Below are 17,111 nucleotides of genomic sequence, written 5' to 3'. Positions count from 1 at the left end.
ATAAAATAATTAATAATATTAGAGCTGCAATAACTATAAACAATTTTTAAAAATTTAAAGATAAAAATATTGATTTTAATTATTTAATTATTAAGTTCATTATATTGTGATGATAACTTTTGCTATGAATAAAGTAATCCGTTTTCTGAAAAAAAATGAATTAAAGAAATTGAATTTTAACTGTAATATTAAGAAAAAAAGTATAGATGTGTTACTTGGCAATTCCATATACTTACAAAAGTATTATAGTGTCAAAATTTTTTATTTTTATTACTTTAATTATTGTAATGAAATGAGCTAAATAGATCATCAATTTAAAATATTTTAAATATTAGCTTGATTTAAAAAATATATTTGGAAAATGTATTACGTCTAATCTTTATAATTTGTAAGGCCAGCAACAGTTGATACTTGGATACTATAAGAGATACTACAGTATGGCTTTAACGTAACAATAAAAAAGTAATCATGCCGATACACTCTTATTTTTCAAAGTATCAAAGTATCGACATGCCAGTATTTGTAATCATAGTATTCCCATGCTCTCTATATGAAAGCGGCTCCTTGATATTTCTCATACACAAACTTGTCAGTATTCTCATTCCGTTGTTACACGCAAATTTTATAGTACGTGTATACATACAAGTAAGACAAGGCAGGTGCTTACTATTCATCCTTAAGTATCGGCATTTAACACCTTGGGTGTACGGAATTTTCTCGGAACATTTTTTTCTTTACTCGTCAGTCGTAGCCGAGACTAGTTCAATCGGAACGAAGAACAAAAATGAGAGAAAACACAACCACTGTCTTTCAATTTTATACACATTATCATATATTTATATAAGAACACGGGTATCGCATCTTGAATTTTTAATTGAGTCTCAATTTCATCGTCTTTTGTATATTAAAAAACATAAATTTTCAAAGTATATGTAAGGAATATTCACTCGCGTAACTGGACTTTAAACGCAGCTCTCTGGTAGTCTGTTAGCCATCAATCGGCGTTTTATCGCCTCCCCATCCAGACATTCACCCGCGACAACAACGCATGGCCCTCCGCCGACAACGACCCCCGAGTTCGTCACGGCTACTGGGTGGCCCTGGATTCCGGCAAGGTTCAAACCCGTGGCACAGCCCCTCGTCGTCGACAGCCTCAGCTCCGTTGGCCGGCCCGCGAACTTGTGGCAGAGCTCGTCGATGCTTGGCGTCGGCCCGGGTGTTACCCACTGACTCGGCAGGTATCCACCTGGATAACTTGGGGGACTCACCTCTATTAAATTTCCTTCTGAGAAAAGAAAATAATGTTAGTTTTAAGCATCTTTTTACATGAATATCCGTTTCATATGGTTCGAGAGATTTATACTCAAGAAGTTATGTTCATTACTGTGGGTGGAATCAAACGATGATAAGTGACTTTGTACTATACTTTTCTGTTTCATTTATCATTTCAGTTGCTGAAGAAGTTATCTTATATATATTAATTAGATCAAAAATAAAGATTATTTGTTCTGGATGTATCCCAAGTATTTTTACAGTAAAAATATTTTTCCAACTTATTATTAATACATTCTTTTTGTCCAGGAACTATTTAGAAAAACGAATATTTTAATTATAGTGGAAATGTCATTACAGACTTGTATTGATTCTTAAAAATTCGAAATTTATTCATACGGTAATCTTTTGAATTTAAGTTATCTTAGGTCACACACAGGGACGACGCTTGTTTAGCATATAATTTGCTATCTTTTTAGCTTATCGTAAGAATTGCGCACGTTTTTCTCTCGAGATACAGCTCATAAAATATGAATGAAAGTAAAAATACGTAAGGAAACTACCAATTATTGTCTTCTGTACAGAGTTATTCTGGTGGTTTCATGCATACGCATAATAAGAAAAATAAAATATATAATAACAAAACCAAGAATAAGAGTATCGAAGTATAAGAGTTTCAAAAAGAATTATTTAAAAAATGTAGAATTTTGTTTTTTATAAGTATTTTAAATAAGTATTAAATTCTGAGTAAGTATTAAAAGCATTAATTATAAAGTATGTTTAACATTCTATTAAAAAACAAGTTTATTTCAAAGTAAAACCGAAAAACTAATATTAGTGTTTATTTCGAATTCTATTAAAATATATTTAAATATTAAAATTAATTTAAATTAATTTATCATTTAATAAATATTAAAAAAAATAATTTTATTGCAATTAAATGTATTATATTAGTTGTATATTTGCATTGCTTAACGATTTAATGTATTAATAATATTTATCTTTTTTTTATTAAAATTGATGTATAAAAATAAAAATTGAAATAGTAAATAATTTGAAGGTAGTATTCTCATCAAAATATAAGAAGATTTTTAAAAAAATTTTATTTTAATACATATTATTACAGTTGAAATCAATTCCAATGTTAAAAAGGATAAAAAGAGAAGAAATATCATTATATAATGTGGTATTATGTAAAAATATTTTAAGATCTGTGCTTTATATCATTCGACCCCATTTTCAATCGCTTGATAAATCAGAACAATAAATCATTGAACCATTTTTTGATCATAACTATTGCGTATATAGGATAAAATATAAATGTGACATCGTTCGATAATTATAAAAGGTATTGCTCAGCATAATAATTCGGACAATAGATAACGATTTCATAAAGGGAGAATTGGAGTAGAATGAAAATTTTTATATGGTACTCATAACATGATAATCGCATAAGCGATAAATATTAAAGAAGCATCCTTCCTCTCTTGCTGTTCGGAATGATGCTGCAGAGCCAAATCAGCACTTTTACCTTTGGGTATAATAAAGTATACTTCATCACTCTTTGTGCTTATTGAATATAATACATATCGTAAGCTTCAATGTGAAGTCTTGATCAAGCAAGTATCTTAGATGTCGATTATGAATATCTCGTAATATTTAACTGAATAGGCACTGAATAGCAACTGAATAGTCTTTATGTGGAGTATAGAGTGTAGTACTTCACAAAAGTATTATTGTGGCGCAATCATAAGTGGTTATGGCAAGGCAAAATAATGTAAGAGTGGAATAGAACTTAGATTGCTCATTGCAATGTTCACAGCTCATCATAGCAAGAGCAAACAACAAATAACTGATATAGTAATTGACATCACGAGTCTTATAAATTATAATTATGTTGCTCAGAGAAATTGTAGAGATAATGGTGAAATAGATGTAAAATTACTATTATTATGCCTTCTTAAAATAAATATTAATGGCAAAAAGAATGACGGCTAAAATTATTTACGTATTTAGCATTCGATTAATGGAAAGCACTAATTATGTCAAAATAAAATATTATCAAATAATTTTTTAGTAATACTATTGTAAAATTATGGTTAATAATCGACAATGGACATTATTGTATTTAAAGTGATTAATAATAGCATTAGGCAATTATACAGTGGCTTATATGATAGAATTTTATTATTTTATAAAAATTTACAAAATTCCTATTAAATTTTGACGGTTTTATATTAATTAAATATATAATAAAAATTGCATAGTATTTGTTGTTAATGATATTTTCAGAATATAAGCTATTATTTAATAGGATGTTTGAATTTTATTAGTACAAATATTCTTCAATAAATTTATAAATTTAATTGCGATTGCAATAGTTAAGTTTAAGGATTTTCTAATTTTTGAATACAAGTCATTTTAATGAAGCTTCTTTATAATTTAATATCTCAAAATTTGGCATTAAAAATGTAATTAACAATTTTAATTACTTTAAAAAAAAAAAATTTATCGGAGCGAATACTTTGTACAACATATGAAATGATTTTTTTCATGCGTTTATTATTTTTTTAAAATATAAAAGTTAAGTGAATTATCATGTTATTATTCATAATCAAAAATCATAAATTCCTAGAGCACCCGCCTCATTCAATCGAATGATTGCCTATAAATCGTCAAGCGCCATCATTATTCTCTGCTCGAACATCCATAAAAATAATAGACGAAGGCGTCAAGTGCTCGATGGTCGGATATTGATCAATTTTGAGAATAACGCTGCTGGTAGAAAAAAATGACGTCCTTAGGGACGAAGCAAGAAAAGCGAGGTATGGGATGGTGAAGCGCGAATCTTAAACTGACAAGTATGCGGTATTGGGAAGTATCTCCGTTTCCTCCGGCTCTTTCCCAAGCGCCGCTCAACGCCAGCCCCTCACCAACACGCGCACTTGAAATAACTTACCAAACTTGTTGGGAATGACGTCAGGATCGATCTCAACCGTCTGCTCGATATTCTGAAGGGGATATTGTTGGACGGGCAGATCACTTAGTTCCGCTGACTTTTCGTGGCGTGGCTTTGAGGTCACGCGCTCGCGCCTCGCCCGCACGACCAGCACTAGCACGATGAGTCCGAGAGTGACTAGAGTACCTGCTAGCACACCGATCAGTGGTGAGAGACCCATACCTGCATTGTGACCTGCGAACACAATCATTATCCCATTAAATCTGCTATTCTTGCTCTTAACTGGCGATCTGATCCTAGCCTTGGCCAACGTCCGTATTATATCGACATAACGTCCGAGTGATCGATGCCGCTATGCAGCACTCAGAATATTATGTGAATATTCATGCTCCTATCACTTATTATTGCATAAGGATTCTCTTCTCTTGTATCTTGTCTTTTCAGAGTTTTCTATGAAATATACAAATGATGTTATATATAACGACTTTCGAAATTAATTAAAATTAATTTATGTTTCTTTTACTTGAAATATTACTTCTTTCGATAGATTTCATGAAGTTGATTGTAATCTTTTAGTTAAACAGAAGTTTAATATACTTTCTTAACATAAATAATTATAAATTTATTGGACTAAATTGAAGAAAAATTGGTTTAAGTAAATTTCATAAAAGATAGGATGGCAAATTTTAAATATAATTTTAATATTTTAATATCTAATATTTTATATTTGAGAAATTAAATCCCATAATCCAAAAATAAACGCATATAAACACTAAAATAATAAATATAATACTACTTATCAGAGTCAATTGATTTTAGAAAGATGAAGAATGAAATCTTTACACCGCAATGTCATTTCTTAAAATATAATTATCCATCGATTAGAAGTAATTAAAAATGAGAAAAAATTAAATTAAATTAGAAATGAATATAGAATCAATGAAGGTTTATTTTTAAATTTAAAGTAGACTGAAATGTAACTAAGCAGTAGAGCATTTCAATTGAAAATGATTAACTACATAAATCTCGGCGTTGATTGCAATAATATTATATCTTGATTACCAAATCATTTATTCTATTTAATCTTTTCAAAATACTTTTCATTTGATTATCGAGGCAAACTGATTTCAATATTATTAATTTAAAATGAAAAAAAGAGTAGAACCTTCGAAGTTCTTATTTATAATAAATTAAATATTTGATTTTCATCAAAATCTTATTCAATAAATTGTCACAAAATAATCAAATATTATTTAATACAAACTATTTAAATACTTCGTTTTAGAAATTCCAAATTGTCAGAAATTACGAAGCCTGTAATTTTTCTTCATAATAAAATATTGAAAACTGTTTTTAGTTGAGGTGTATTTATATCATTAATTGTTAATAAGTGAGTGGCAAAAATATATTATCATAAATATTTTAGTAAGAATATAAAAGTTTTGCTTCATTTTTATATTAATACTTGTTTAATCAAATAATTTTTCCAATATTTTATTTCATTTCAAAGTTTTTAATGCCACAGAAAATTCAATTCGATTTGTATTATTTTATCATTTGATTTTCGTACTACCATATATATAAATTTAAAAAAAAATGAGAAAATTTAATTATAAATTAAAATTGAAAATGATTCAATTTATACTTTATTATGTTGGTCTATTTTTTACTTTCAATTGTACAAAATAATTTCAAAAAGGTATTAAAACTTTGGAAATATATTATCAATTATATATACTATTAATCAAGTAAACATATTCTTTGTCTGTGTATGAAACAATTCACTTAATAATTTTAATGATTTTATCAAACAATAAATTTCGAATGTATTTCTCATGACGTGTAATTAAATAGCCAATCGTAATTAATATTCAGCGAACACTCTCATATGATAAGTAGTGTATATAATTCAGAATACAAAATGTAAATGATTTTCTAATTATCAATATTAAAATCATTATTAAAATTAATATTTGAATTTTTGTTTTCAATTTAATATTCTCTTGTATATAAACTAAAAAAATTAAGAAAATTAAATCAATTAATTGATTTTATGTCATAGTTTGCTGGCTCTGTAATAATAGATGATTAATTTTAAATAATAGAAGTCTAATATTAGAAATAAATAATTTTCGATATATATGTGTGTGTGTATTATATTTACATGGAGCTCTTTATTTATTATATTTTTGAAATATAATGTAATAAAATAAACAAATGTGAAATAATAGGTATTGATTAAATGCAAATTTAGTTAAAAAAAATGCTTTGTATGTACCTCGTAGCTCTTTGTTAATGCTTCATATAATTTTAATATCATATTAGTATTTAATACCAGTAAAATGATGTTCTACTTAAATAATATTAATCTTATATATTGAATTATATCATATGATAAGAGAAGAAAATATTTGTCCATTAATTCTTTTATAACGTTTTGATATATCAATATTAAATATGTATGAAATAATAAGTGTGTATTGAATGAAAAATATATAGTTTTGACATATATATATATATATATATATATATATATATATATTCAAATAATTGTACCCTATATTGATACTCTCTTCATGTTTCTGAAAGGAAAATGTGTAAAATCTTAAAGCAGTTTGTAGTATTCTATTATTAGCAATTATTTCAATTAATAAAGCACTGTTTTAGTCATTTTTATTACATATTCTTTTATTCTTGAATCTTGTTTCTTTCTATACGTGAACGTTATTAGCTAATATTTAAGAATAGTGAAATATATTAGGTCTTTATTTTATTAAACTATAAATATAATTATAATTAGTCCAAATTTTTGTTGTATGCATTTTTCCTATATAATAGTAATAAAATAATTAATATAAATTATAAAAATTATACGTATAATTTTGATTAAGCCTATGTATATAATTACATCAATTATTTTCATCATTCAATTAAGGATCATCATTTAAGCATCATCTTAACAAGATGCATATCAAATCTTTTGGAGCATATAATTCTTATATAATTTAAACAAAATTCTATAACTTCGCTATGTATTATATATATATATATATATATATATATATACATATAATTTGATGTTTTATATTTACATTATAAATAATTATATACTTTAATTTACATATGCGGAGTTACTTAATATTTATTAAAATATAGATATTATTATTATTTTACTGGGGAATCTAATTAAAGTGATGAAAGCAGCATTGATATTAAGCATAATTTTTTTTCTGGTATTACCATTTTTTCAAAGTGTTGGTAGATATTTATATGACAAGTTAATGAGAACAGAAGAAAAAGGTCGAAAATTTTCTTTTGTATAATTCTAGATTAAGCATTTGAATTCATGCCATTTTTGGCAGATTAGCTGGTGGAAATGATGTAAGATAGCGTCTATTGCTAAATTATATTAAGTCGATATGGAAAAGTAATTAATTGTAAAAAATCCACTGCTTTTATGTTTCTATTAGAATAATTTGAAAACTATTTTTTCACGCGTGTCCTCTATCATTCTTAACTATTAACATCTTACAAATTTCTTTCTAACATTTTCATTGAAGTAAATTAATCCATACGAGGCATAAGTGGTATAAATCATCTTATTTTTTGTATAACTTGAGTGGAGTGTTAGACAATTAACGAAAAAATAGAAAGAGAGGAATGGCGTAATTTTGACTAATCACTTTCAAACGACAAAAGGCAAGTATTAAAAGGGGAAAATAATGCACCACTAATTTCATAAGAATTAAAAATTTTTACAAGGCTATAAACATATGGATTTCATTGTTGTCATACTTGGAAATCCTTCTTGTCATAAGACAATGAGATAAGTATATTGATACATTCATCAATTCGTCTACAAGACTCACATGTGTATTTTTGAGCGAAAAAAGCTATCTGATAAGTATTTATATTCGCTTATGCTAATGCTAGTTTAAACTATGAAAACCAAGCCAAGAGTCGACCATGAGTTTTGCCACCAGGTCTATTCTAACGAAATATTTTTTTACGTTTGTGAAAATCATATGTATCCACAGAAACGGTAACTATACGGGAGTAATGTTAGGTGTAATATAGGTCTTGTGTATGTTGATTGTCCGAATAATTTCAAGAGCTCACGCAAGCGGTTGTGTGCAGTGAAGAGACGTACGCGTAGAGGTTCAGCCATAATAGTAGTGGAGATGGAGGAGAGATAGAAGGCTCTTTTTGGCAAAGGAATATAAAATGCCATAAAACTGATGTTTAATCAGCGATAGCTTCTGGCTGCAGTAATCAAGTCTTACGGTGCTTGTAGCACAAGGTGAACGCGAGTTTGAATGTGAACTTGCCGTTTTTCATGATCTAACAATACAGAACTAACATTCAGTTTACTCAACGCTCTTTCCTTTAGTATTCCGAGCTTCTGTCTGCATTTGTGAAATTATATTCGAATAAAATTGATTATATTGCTTTTCAAATTTATAATAAGATATAAAATTATATTATATTATTATATATAACACATATTATAGTATAATATATTATAATGTATTATAAATATTATATATAAAAAATATTATAGTATTATATATAACAACAACATTTTTATACAGTTTTATAACCATAGTCTATAATAAAATTTTTACTAAACAAGATTCATTTAAATTAATTTTAATCATATTAATATCAATAAATTGTACAAATTAATGATAATTGACTAATTATAGAGCTCCTATAAAAATGTTACAGCGAAGTATGTAGTAAAATATATTGATATATTTTTATATTTGTTCGTAATAATATAAAATATTACATTACGTTTCTATAAAATAAAAGAAAATTGAATTTTAGAAATATACGTATGTTTAAAATTTTTTTATTTTTCTAGAAAAATATTAAGTTGTTGAAAATGTCTAATCAAAATAATTATTTCTATCCTTTCTTTTGCGATTTTATATTATTTAAAAAATATACTAGTAGTAAATATGTAATGGAGATTATAAACCTGTTCGTCTATTAGTCAGTAAGAGTCAGTAGGAGAAACAGAAGTATAATGATAGATCGTATTAAGTATAGTGTGTGACATGAGCCAATAATTTGTAAAAGATACACTTATAATGTAACTAAAATATTCTAGTTTTTTAGTAATTACTTTTAACGATGATAATTTTTAATTTACATTCTTATTTTTTATATATAATTATAAAATCGCAGAAAACTGTGTTAAGTAGTAGTTAAATAATTAAGTAATAATGTTATGTACTTTCGAATTATTTAATGTACGGTACTATAATAAATATATTTTTACAAACAAAAAAATATATTTATAAATATTTATTTAATTAAGAAATACTATACTTATATAGCAAATAGTTTCTGTAAATAATTAACAATATAATAAGTTAACCATAAAATTTTCAATATTTTATTTTGTATATTTTGAATATATTTCAAATAAAGAGTTTCATAAATCATGTACCATCTGAATTCGTTGATATCTGAGAAAAGTTATAATTTAAGTTTAATCAAATTATGTTAGTTTCAGAACAAGAGCCCAAACGAGTATTTTAAAAATAAACAATTTTAAATATTTATTTTACTCAATATATAATGAGTAGTTTGAATAAAAAAGCCGTACAAATCGTAAATTGCTTCTTATAAAAATAGTTATTAATCAAATAGAAGCATCTGAGGTGCTTGATAAATATGTCTATTCGAGATTATTTATGGGGAGTGAATATTTTTATATCATTTAATTGTAACTTTTAGAAAATAATTATTTTATAGTAATACTTATTTTAAAAAAAGTAAAACTTATTTTAAATGTTTGTTTATAAATAAACAATTATTATTATAAATTAAAAATTTTTTTAAATATAATGAATTAGTATTAATGCAAGAATTGGTAATTTTAATTGCTTACTCTTGTATTTATTAAAAATCATATTTTACTACGTATCTTTGCTTTTTTTATTAACAAAAAATTGTTAATGCAAGTAAATGCTGTATTTTGTTTTTAATAACGTACTATTGTAATTAATTTTTCTTTAGCAGAATAAAAAATATTAACAAAAAATAGACAATGAAAAGAGTGAATTATGGATAAATATAGGATAGTTGGATGTACTAAGCTGTAGAAAAGGCAGCAATAAAGTTTGCGTGAGAAATTAAATATTAAGCATAATGAAAGACGATTTTTCGTGCGGACAAACTACACAAAAATTTAAAACAGTACCTTTGGGCATACAGGAAAGTAAGCCAGGGCGGAATGAATACGATATAGAGTAAAGGAAAAAGAAAGCAACAGAAAGTGAAATTTGTGTCCGTGAGAAATAAAATAAGAGAGAGAAAGAGAGAGCGGGGAGAAAGAGAGAGTCAGAGAGCATGGACTACGGAGATTTCATGTAAAGAGCGACCTAGCGAGAAGAGAGCTCTGCTTTAGATTCTGAAGCCGTGTTTCGGGTCCTCCGTGATTGTAAGCCAAGATAAATATCTTGGCTAATTCAGTGAGGTTTCTGTAACTGAAGTTTCATTCGATCTCCTGTGACTAAACTTGAAACTATATAGATCTGAATTGAACTTTAAATTAAATATACCAGATTCCAAGTCTTTAGCGCTTCAAGATTTTCTTTATTTTAATCAGGATTCTTATTAAAATTGTGAATCAACAATTTTACTATATAATAGAAATATAATTTATAATATTTTATGTATAAGCAATTTCGCCATTGTTTATCGTATTATATTTTGACTTTGTTTATATTAAAGAATGGTTAATCTTACAATCTTACAAATAGCAACTGAAAATAATTTAACTACTGTGTAAACTACATATTAATATTATGTTGATAATAACAAATTGATAAATATTATATCGATTAGTATAATTATAATAGAGTAATTATTTATCATTTTCAAAGCAATAAAACATTATTTTAGATTCATTTTTGCTTATGTTTAAAAATTCAAATCAATTGTAAATATATAGTTAAATATTATTTACTTTAATTAACAACTTCTTTCAGAATTCATAACTACAATACATCATTTTTAATATTCATAAAAAATATTTAATCATTATTTATGCATTGGTTTTGTATTTGAAAGATATATGATTTAATTAGAATTTTGACTGAATTCGAAAAAATCTTAAATTATTTATAAATCTTATAAAATGTAAGTAAACGATTACTATACTAAACGAATAGTAAACGATTGCTAAATTCCTTTAATACAACCATATTTTTAGAGATCAATGAATAGATTTAAATGCAATTAAATCGACCTTGTGAAACTAGTTACAGAGTATGAAGCTTAGACGAACGGAGAAGTTAGAAGATTCCAAAATCGTAGAAATTCCTACCTTAGAACGATTGAAAATCCACTCTAGGCTTACGCGGATTAATTTCTAGTCGGATTCGAACAGTTAAAACTAAATAATTATTAATTATTTATAAAATTAAGTTACTCCTTATATAATGTTTTAACTTTTCAATATTAATATATAATATATAATATGTAATGATATATATAATTTATCATCTATAAAAACAATTACCGTAATAAATGTTAATTCATTAGTCGAATAATATTTTGACATAAATAAATTCTCAGATTGTAAAATACGTAAATTCTTGTAAATAGTTATTTAATATTTTCAGTTTAATTATACTACAGTTGATAAATAATTTACAATAAAGTTCAACGCGTTTTTTGTGTTACGTGAATGATTGCATCATCAATCGAGTGTATGAGAATTATTCTGAAAAATGGTGTCGTGATTTTTTTGAAAACCAAATTATAAAACATCTTTCTTACTAATTCATAACTTATAATAGCAAGAATGGCTTTAATATAATGTATTAATTAAAAATAAATTGAATTTAAATAATTACAATTCTTATTACAAATACATATTAAAAATTAAATAATATAGCTTTATTTATAAAATTACTTTACCTATTTTATTATTGAAATGATAAGGTATATATTAATATATATAATATAGATTAATATAAATTAAAAATTTGTATTTTTAGATTCATAGTTTATTCATTTCATCCCATCATCACATCATCATAGATTTATATTTAGATTCATAGCTTATTAATAAAAATAATTTGAAGCTTTTTAAACTTGAAAATATTTAATTTGTATTTATTTAATATGTATAGATAATGAATGGAATGTAATGTAATGTAAGGAATCAAATTAAATAAATTTCTGTAAATTGTTATTAAAGTTTTCTAATGTTAAAATTTTATTAATATATCGATTATATTATATTTCCAAATTAAATTTTTAAGTAATATTTCATTTACATTAAATAAATAAAAAACTTAATACTATTAATTATGAAATTATAGTTAGAGTTAAATATTATATCTATAGTTAGAACTAAATAAAAGTAAAGTATTTGTATTGAATAACATTTTTCCATATATTTTATTTTAAATGACTATTTAATATGATATTAGGAAATATTTAAACATATTTAGAAAGAAACACTTTCGGAGTAATAATATAATTAATTTAATGTTTATAATATGTACGTATTTAATTTACTTTTTAAACAACAGTGACAATACTGAGTTTTCACGTATCAAGTATCAACTGTGTGTTAACATTATCAAACCAATCAATCGTTTCGGATAATGTCGAACAAAGTTCAATTAAGAAAATAACTCGGGTACCGTCCGCGTCACTCGATGCAATCGCTTTGCCATCCACTATAGCGCAGTTCATTTTACTCAAGCTCTTGCATCGACAACAAACAGCTTCGACTCGGAGCAATAGCCAATCGCATGAGTTTGTTGGTAGGTCCGCTCAAATAAACCTAGTTTACTGATCAAGCAACTCGTACCGAGGTACTCCATTGATCACTGCCCCCTTCCCCCCAGCGTCTGTCGTCATCTACTCAGTTATTTCGCTTTAATCGCCATTCTGAAAGTTCTTTCAGTTGATTACTTGAGTTGATTATGTAGCATGGCATTGCGCCTTCTCTTTTCGTAAAAAGCCAGATCCTTTACTACTTACCTACTGAAGTCACATCGGTGAACAATTACTACTACAATTTTTTGTTTTGAGTATTGTACTGTAGAGGTAAGTAGATAAAAGAACATAAATAACAAGCTAGACCGGAAAAAGGTAGTAGTGCACTGTTTTAATCAGGATATGAGGTCTATTTATTTTATATTTTGTAAAAACAAATGTTTCAGAAATAACGAACATCACAGAGTATATATTTACGTATTATTAAATATTTATTATTATATTTTTTACTTAATGAATTTGATTTCATGATTTAAAATATTTATTCATAGTTAATGGATATATCAATTTTATTATACTTTGTATAAATGATGTATCATATTATATCATTGTCTTCTAATATATAAAAGCTCCTTGATTTAGTAATTAAATAACCTACCATATTGTCTTATAAGCGATCGCTTCTAGATAAGGAATAAAAATATATAATATAATATAATCCAATATATATTAAATGAAATTATGTTTTTTGACAAGTTCAATATTTTATAATAATCTGCTAATTTGAAATATAAAATAGTTTGTTTTAAAAACATCTTCAAGTACTTTATTTGTGGTAGAAAAAAGGTTAAATACAGTATTAAGAACAGGTATATTATAATATATTAATAATACTATTATAATAAAGAGACACATAATTTAACAAGATATATATTATATTATGCAGCATATTCCTATTCATATTCTAAAGTACAACTTTTGAATATATTTATGTAATATACATAATATATAATACATGTAACATTTTTATAAATTTAAGGGTATTTTATTATCAGTCAAAAATTTATTATATAAATTAATAAAGCACCTCTTTTAAAAACTAAATTACAATTTTAAATTTGATACTTTATTTTAATGGAAAGAAAATCAATAATTTTTAAATATATACATATATATATATATATATATATATATATATATAATTTTTATATATATTATTTTTATATATAATCTTTATATATATATATATAAAAAACATAGATTATTTGAAGGCTTACTTACATTAAAAGTTTTATTAATAAATAAGAAATTAATAAAATAAAAAATAAAAAATTAGGGTGAAGTCAAATAATAGTTGTATATTGTTAGAGAAAAGTACATAAATTATTTTATGACATATATATATACCCATATTTTATGACATATATATATAACATTAAATAATTGAATATTAATTTTAATTAAAAAAAAAGTAATATATTCATCTTTGAATCATTCTATATTTTAGTTGTATTTATTATAAACTATTTTCAGAGCAGCAAACAGAATGAAATATACATCATTTATCATGAAACTTTGATTTCATCCAACAAGGACTTGAGATAAAGTACATATACTATAATTACCATGTGATTAAAATAACTGAATCCTAAGTACAATATAGGTCGAACATTTTTGATTAATTGATCAACAATTTTGAATTTTGAATTTATCTTCCTATTAAATATATATTCATTCTTTCTTATGATTTAATTATATTTTATTAAAAATGTTTATTAATTATTGAATTTAAGCATCTGAATAAAATACTACTCTTGAGGAGAAGAAAAAAGAGTTATAGAATGCATAGATAAGAAAATTATTGGAATCGTGTCAGGACAGATTCGTTATCATGATCGGATCTGCTACTGGGAAAATCCTACTGTCGATATTGGAGAGACAAAATCAACCGCATCATATCATCGATTTTTTGTAAATGCAAATTATGAATTTGATATTTATTAAAATTCTACTCTTATTTAATCTATTCCATTGTTGGCCTAACTTTTTGGTGATAATTGCAGGGTAATCTATCCTATAATACAGAATAGATTGAGTAGCAAATATGTAGGTTCCACCATCCCTATATCCTTTATATTTTTAGGAGCTTCCTTCACTTGGCTATTGCAATTATCATCAAACTCATATTTCAACCATGGCTTTGCAATTGTCTCTTAATAGTACGTTATCAGCTAGCGCTTAATCTCTCAAACCAATATGGAACTAGCACAAGTATGAATGAAACAGTGGGAAAGAGAGAGAGAAAAAGAGAGAGGAAGAGAGAGAAAACTATAGACACTACAACGGAGTTTAATAGGTCGTCTTTTCTTTTAATTCAAATTTCTGCGGGTACCATTACCCAAATTATTTGGGTTCCTGCAAGCTGCTATGGTATCAACCATAAAACTCGGCGAGTTTTAATTTTTAGTGACTTGTATGTATCATACTTGTATTATATCGCGATTCTCATCTTGCCTTTATTTCTGCTTGCGATTTATTTCCCCGTCATTATCTCCACCTTTCTCTTAATTTATGTATTGATAAACTCACTACCTTTTACCTTTATATGTATTTACATCTACGTCCAGTCTTCTCTCTTTTTTTTGTTTTATTCCTAATTTTTAATTATAAATAATTGGTAAACTCATTAGTTTTTATTATTTTCAGTTACTTTTTATTTTATCAAATTTTATAAAAACATGGCACTTAGTAATTTTTATTCCATTTATATCATTTTGTTTCTATAGATAATTTCGATTAAAAACGATATATTAAAAAAAATAATATTTTTATGTTTAAAAAAAAGAGCAGTTCGAAGTACATTAGATTATTGAAATATAATAATGTTCTTTAGATATGATTGTATTGAAAATATAATTTACAAGTATCTGTATATATACTTGTGTTCGATTTTTAACGTTTTAATTTATGGCTCAAACTGCTAATTCAATAGTTTATTTGATTAATCTCTCGCGATAGCGATTTAGAAAAACAGAAGGCACCAATAGAAGGGGTGAAAAGTATAATGTAATATATATGAGTTCGATTATTAGTTTATTCTGCTTATGAATTATAATATTGTAGCGTTGTTAGTTACTACTATTGAGATTGAGAATTATTCTGTAGTAGTGGTGTGACTTCTTTCTTGAGCTCTTGATTGTTTGAGATTTGAATTGTAGTTCGCTGGTGGTGCTAGTGACACTGATGTAAGATGCACTACTCAATAATAATACTAAATATAGAATTACACTGAGTACTAAACTGAATTTATCGTAGAGAACAATACTGAGAGCCAGATGTGTGGTAACTGACTAAATGTTAAAAGTACAGTGTGTAGTGCGTCAAGGGCTGCTCTCAAATATTCACGTAGGAGCTTGCGACGCCGGCAGCGCACCTGTTGCTATGCCGATCATTATCGTGACGTCACTAGAATCTAGCCTTGAGAGTTCATTGGCATTGCTATTCGGAATTAGAGTCTAATAATATTCGAGTATTTAGCGTAGGGAAATTTCGCGACTTCGCTGAATTGTGTTTATACGTAAATGTCCAGGTGTTTACACCTCTCCCACTTTTGAATTCCGCCTTTAATTGCTTCAATTCCGAACATTCCGCCCGCCATCATCAATTTGTTGATGATGAAATTTGTCGTTCACGAATTGGAAGTACGACAAGCTTATGAACTGGCCTCACCATGGTGGTAGTAGCAGTTTTGAGTGTAACTACTCTCGTCAGTCCGTCACTACCGGGATGCAATTTGATTACTTGAGCAAGTGGCCACTTTCTGGATGATAAGCGTTCATCGATAATGGGTACCAATGACCCTTCCATGATATCATTCCGTGGGTGATGCCATTTAGATATTGATTGTTGTTGTTGTAGGTAGTGAGCTGACCAGAGAGACCAAAACTGTTGGACACGTTGTTGTATGTATTGCCATCGAGATAGTCTGGGCATGGGTATTTCTTCGAGCGATGGTTCAGGGAGAGCCACTAGTGGACCTCCTGTGAGGATATGACTAGGAGTGAGTGCGCTTAAATCTTCTGGATCGTCTCTTCGTTCTGTTGGTGTGCATGATCAATAATGAGCGTCG

The 17,111-nt window shown here is 26.4% G+C and overlaps 1 protein-coding gene across 1 annotated transcript in view; it reads right to left on the bottom strand.

Annotated features, from left to right (window-relative positions):
• Positions 1 to 886: 886 nt before the first annotated feature.
• LOC105361145 (hemicentin-1) overlaps positions 887 to 17,111 on the bottom strand; it is a 196,240-nt gene continuing 180,015 nt past the window's right edge. Inside the window, exons 13-14 of the mRNA XM_011498252.1 lie at positions 4,232 to 4,465; positions 887 to 1,285 (exon numbers count right to left, since the gene is read on the bottom strand). Of these exons, the coding sequence (XP_011496554.1) occupies positions 963 to 1,285; positions 4,232 to 4,465 (557 nt within the window). The 3' untranslated portion in view covers positions 887 to 962. The remainder of the gene's footprint in view (positions 1,286 to 4,231; positions 4,466 to 17,111) is intronic.

The sequence above is a fragment of the Ceratosolen solmsi genome, unplaced genomic scaffold, assembly GCF_000503995.2.
Source record: "Ceratosolen solmsi marchali unplaced genomic scaffold, CerSol_1.0 scaffold14, whole genome shotgun sequence".
NCBI lineage: Eukaryota > Metazoa > Arthropoda > Insecta > Hymenoptera > Agaonidae > Ceratosolen > Ceratosolen solmsi.
Note: the sequence above shows the minus strand (reverse complement) of the source record. Positions and strands in the feature narration are given on the sequence as shown.